At 41.4% G+C, this 4,600-nt stretch overlaps 1 protein-coding gene across 1 annotated transcript; it reads left to right on the top strand.

The window, feature by feature from the left end:
- The first annotated feature begins 2,656 nt into the window (after positions 1-2,656).
- Positions 2,657-4,600, top strand: LOC127110610 (uncharacterized). The gene has a single exon (XM_051046154.1). The coding sequence runs from the start codon at positions 2,657-2,659 to the stop codon at positions 4,598-4,600; it is 1,944 nt and encodes a 647-aa protein (XP_050902111.1).

Raw genomic sequence — 4,600 nt, forward strand, 5'->3', positions numbered from 1 at the left:
GAGGCTATTCTTGCCTTTCTTATCTATGGATTGTTCCTCTTCCCTAATGTTGATGACTTTGTTGACATTAATGCTATCAAAATATTCTTAATTGGAAATCCAGTTCCTACCTTGCTTGCAGATGTTTACCATTCAATCCATCTCAAGAATTTTCATAAGGGAGGAATGATCATATGTTGTGCAACTCTGCTCTACAAGTGGTTTATTTCGCACTTGCCTCGATCTACTGCCTTTTGGGACCTTAAGGACGGTTTGTTATGGTCACAAAAGATTATGTCTCTCACTCATTCTGATATTGATTGGTTTGATCGTGCTTATGAGGGGGTGACAATTATTGATAGTTGTCGTGAGTTTTCTAATGTATCTCTTCTTGGTACAAATTGGGGCATTAACTACAACCCGATTTTGGCTCTCCGTCAGTTTGGATACCCAATGAAGGACAAGCCCAACACCATCTTCTTAGAGAGTCTCTTCTTCAAGGAAGGAGAGGACAACGAAGCATTCAGAGAAAAGATTGTGCATGCCTGGCGCCACCTCCATAAGAAAAGAAGAGAAGTTCTAGGAAAGTTAGATTGGGTCTCTTTGGAGTCTTATCTCCAATGGGTGCAAGTTAGGGCCGTCAGTTTGAAAATGCCTTATCCTCGACAAGAGCCTTTGTCTTTAATTGTTAAAGAACCTTCTCTCATTTTCATGACTGACGCGGAGAAACTCAAGATTTTTTTGACTAGGGTGCAACGAGAAAAGGATGCTTGGAAGAATAAGTATCAGATCGTCCACACAAAGAACGAAGAGCTTCAAAGACACTTGAAACAGAGGAATGATGAAGAGCTTGCTAATAAGAAAAGAAAGGTGCAAGAGGATTTATTTTCCTCTAGCATTATTCCAGTTCCTGGTTCAGATAATCGTCCTACCTCAGGCACTTGGAAGAAGATTGTCGACAAGCTAGTGATTGAAAAAACTCAAATGAAGGACCGAATCAAGGAGCTTAATAGGAAGGTCAAAGAGGGATTGGATCGTCTTCTCAGCAACTTCCTTAGGATTCTAGTTGTTTTCCTTGTATCTTTTGAAAGTGCACTTCAAAAAAATTGTAGCCTTTTTAATATTAGTGAAATGAGATTTTTTTTAGCCATCAAAAGAGTAATGTTTCTCTCCATGATGTTTGTAATAATTGTGTTTATTAAAGTTACTTAAAAGACATTTTCATTGCACATCATGAATCATTCTAAACATTACATTTTTTTTGCATTCCCAAGACGTATCCCTGTCTTTCACTCCAATAGACAAACTGTTTCACCGGTATAACACTCGAGCTAGTCGTCAGAAAAGGATGGAACAACTTGAACAGGAAAATCAGGATCTCAGGGAAGAGGTTACTTCACTCAAAAGCAATTTGGAGAGACTCATAACGATGATGGAAACACTGGTGGCTGTTCAGAATCATCCATCTCCAGAGACCATTCAAACAACTGTAATTTCAGAAGTCAAATCTACGCCCATTTCTGTGGCACCTGTGAATGCTCCTCAATATCAGATGCACCCCAAATTCCCTTGGGGCATGCCACCAAATTATACACTAGGAGGTTACCGTCCACAAGTTCCTGAAGCTCCCGTAGTGCCTGCTGTCATGTATGTGCCACCTCTTGTGATACACACTACTCCATACCATGAAGAGCCCATCTTTCACGCCACTCCAAGTGAGAGTATGGGAGTATATGATAAAATGGATGATTTCCAAGATCAATTTGCTGATATGCAAAGAGAGATTAAAGCCTTTAGGGGAAAATATCTATTTGGGAAGAATGTCCACGATCTCTACCTTGTGCCAAATGTCAAAATACCTGCCAAATTTGAAGTACCTGACTTTGAAAAGTACAAGGGGGATTCTTGTCCAAGGAGCCACTTAACTATGTATGCTCGAAAAATGTCCACTCAAACTGACAACCACCAGTTGTTGATTCACTACTTTCAAGACAGTCTGAATGGTGTCGCTCTCAAGTGGTACATGAACTTGGATAGTGCCCATATCCGCATATTCAATGATATCGGTGAAGCTTTTATCTGGAAATACAAGTACAATGTCGACATGGCGCCAGACAAAGATCAACTCTGGGCTATGTCCCAAAGAGACAAGGAAACTTTCAAAGAATGTGCACAAAGATGGCGCGAAGTTGCCGCCCAAATTTGTCCTCCTCTCGAAGAAAGTGAAATGACTAATATTTAATTGAAGACTCTAAGTTCTTTCTACTATGAACGAATGATAGCGAGTGCACCAAATGACTTCGCGAACATGGTGAATATGGGGATGCGTCTCAAAGAAGGTGTCCGTGAGGGACGATTGGTTAAAGATGGTGGTTCATCTAGCGGCGTCAGAAAGTTCGGAGTTGGGTTCCCTAAGAAGAAAGAGCAAGACGTCAGTGCGGTGGTACACAGAAGACCAAGGCAGAGATATCAACAACAACATATTGCAGCGGTAGCTCCAGCCTACCAACCACAATTCTTACAACAGCCTCAACCACAAGTTCAACAACGACAACAACAACAACCTCAGTACATTCAACATAATACCATGCAACAACAACAACATCCTCAACAACAGGCATGTCCACAATACAACAATAACCAAGTTTAAAGAAGGCCACAATTTGATCCAATACCGATGACTTATACAGAATTATTCCCATCTTTGGTCGACAAGAAACACATTCAAACTAGACCTCTTCCCCCTGTTCCAGAGAAAATTCCGTATTGGTACAAAGCTGACCAGTTTTGTGCTTACCACCAAGGGGCACCCGGACACAATCTAGAAGACTGTTATGGCTTGAAGTCTGATGTCCAAAGATTGATCAAAAATGGAATTCTATCTTTCAGAGATGTCAATCCAAATGTACAAGTCAATCCACTACCTCAACATGGAGGAGCTTCTATCAACATGGTGGAAGGTTGTCCTGGTACTTTCAGAGTTCATGATGTACGTTATCTAGAGGGAGATTTGGTTGAAATACACCTTAAGTTGGGTGAGCTCATCTATATAACACCACAAAACTATGCGGCTTGCGGACTTTTCGGTACAACTCTCCATGGTTGTCGCATTGTAAGGGAAGACTTGCAAAATGAAATAGACAACGGACTTATCCGAGTTGATCGAAATTGGAACTTCAATCAAGTCAATATGGTTGAGGGTTGTCAGGCTAATTACCAAATCTACGATGTGAGATTTGTGAGAGGATCTTTGGTTGAGATGCACAAAAGTTTGTTTCGGCTTTCTTTTGTTCCATCACATGATTATACCACCTGTGAAGTTTGTTTGATAAACCCACGTGCATGTTCCCTTGTGCGGCAGGACATCCAAGGATTGTTGGATGCAGGAACTATCACTGTTGTCCATCCCAGAAACCTCGAGAACAATGTCAATGTTATAATCCCTCAGTTCAACATTCCTAACCCCTTGGAGATCACATTCAATAGTTGTAGCTCTACAAAGTCGCCTTTGGTTATCTACTTAGAAGGCCTAGCTCCGTACCAATTTGACAAAGCCGTACCCTATAAGTACCAAGCAACCATGATCAAAGATGGGAAGGAGGTTCCTCTACCCTCTATGCCTTCTATCATCAACATTACCGATGTAAGTGGGGTCACAAGAAGCCGACGTGTATTCACTACGGTACCACCAAGAAATGTTGAAGCTTCAGTTGGAAAGAAAATGCAAGTTGAGGCGTCAACTATGAGCAATAAACCTGATATTGTGGAAGAGTCTAGTTGGGCTAATATCAATTCAAAATTTGATGAGGTTTTGAGATTAATCAAGAAAAGCGAATACAAAACTGTGGATCATCTCCTACAAACCCCTTCCAAAATATCTGTTTTATCCCTGCTAATGAGTTATGAGGCTCATAGGGAGGCTCTACAAAAGGTGCTCGAGCAAGCTTATGTCGACCATGATGTAACGATTGACCAATTTGACAGCATCGTTGCCAACATAACTGCCTGCAACAATTTGAGCTTCAGTCATGAAGAACTCCCAGTAGAAGGCAAGGATCACAACATGGCTTTGCATATTTCCGTGAATTGCCTTACTGATTCTCTATCCGGTGTATTGGTGGACACAGGTTCTTCACTCAATGTCATGCCAAAATCAACTTTGTCTAGATTGACTTTTCAAGGAGCTCCTATGAGATCTAGTGGGGTTATCGCCAAAGATTTTGATGGTTCTAAAAAGACTGTCATCGGAGAAGTGGATCTCCCCATGACCATTGGCCCACATACCTTTCAAATCACCTTTCAAGTGATGGATATCCATGCTTCTTACAATTGTTTGTTGGGTCGCCCTTGGATCCATGAGGCGATGGATGTCACTTCAACTCTTCTCCAGAGGCTCAAGTTTGTAAGAAAAGGGAAGCTAGTCACAGTATGTGGAGAAGAAGCTTTAGTGGTAAGTCACCTATCATCTTTTTCTTTCGTTGATGCTGAGGACGAGATTGGAACCCATTTTCAAACTCTATTTGTTGCTGACAAGAATGTACAAGAGAATGGAGCTTCCATTCGTTCCTTCAATGATGCATGGCAGTTAGTCGAAGATGGATCAACGAGTGGACGGGGATAA

Source organism: Lathyrus oleraceus, chromosome 1, assembly GCF_024323335.1.
Source record: "Lathyrus oleraceus cultivar Zhongwan6 chromosome 1, CAAS_Psat_ZW6_1.0, whole genome shotgun sequence".
Classification (NCBI taxonomy): domain Eukaryota; kingdom Viridiplantae; phylum Streptophyta; class Magnoliopsida; order Fabales; family Fabaceae; genus Lathyrus; species Lathyrus oleraceus.

Bases quoted from the DNA above. Each gene is read 5' to 3' on its own strand.
- LOC127110610 (XM_051046154.1), top strand. From the start codon at position 2,657: ATGACTTATACAGAATTATTCCCATCTTTGGTCGACAAGAAACACATT.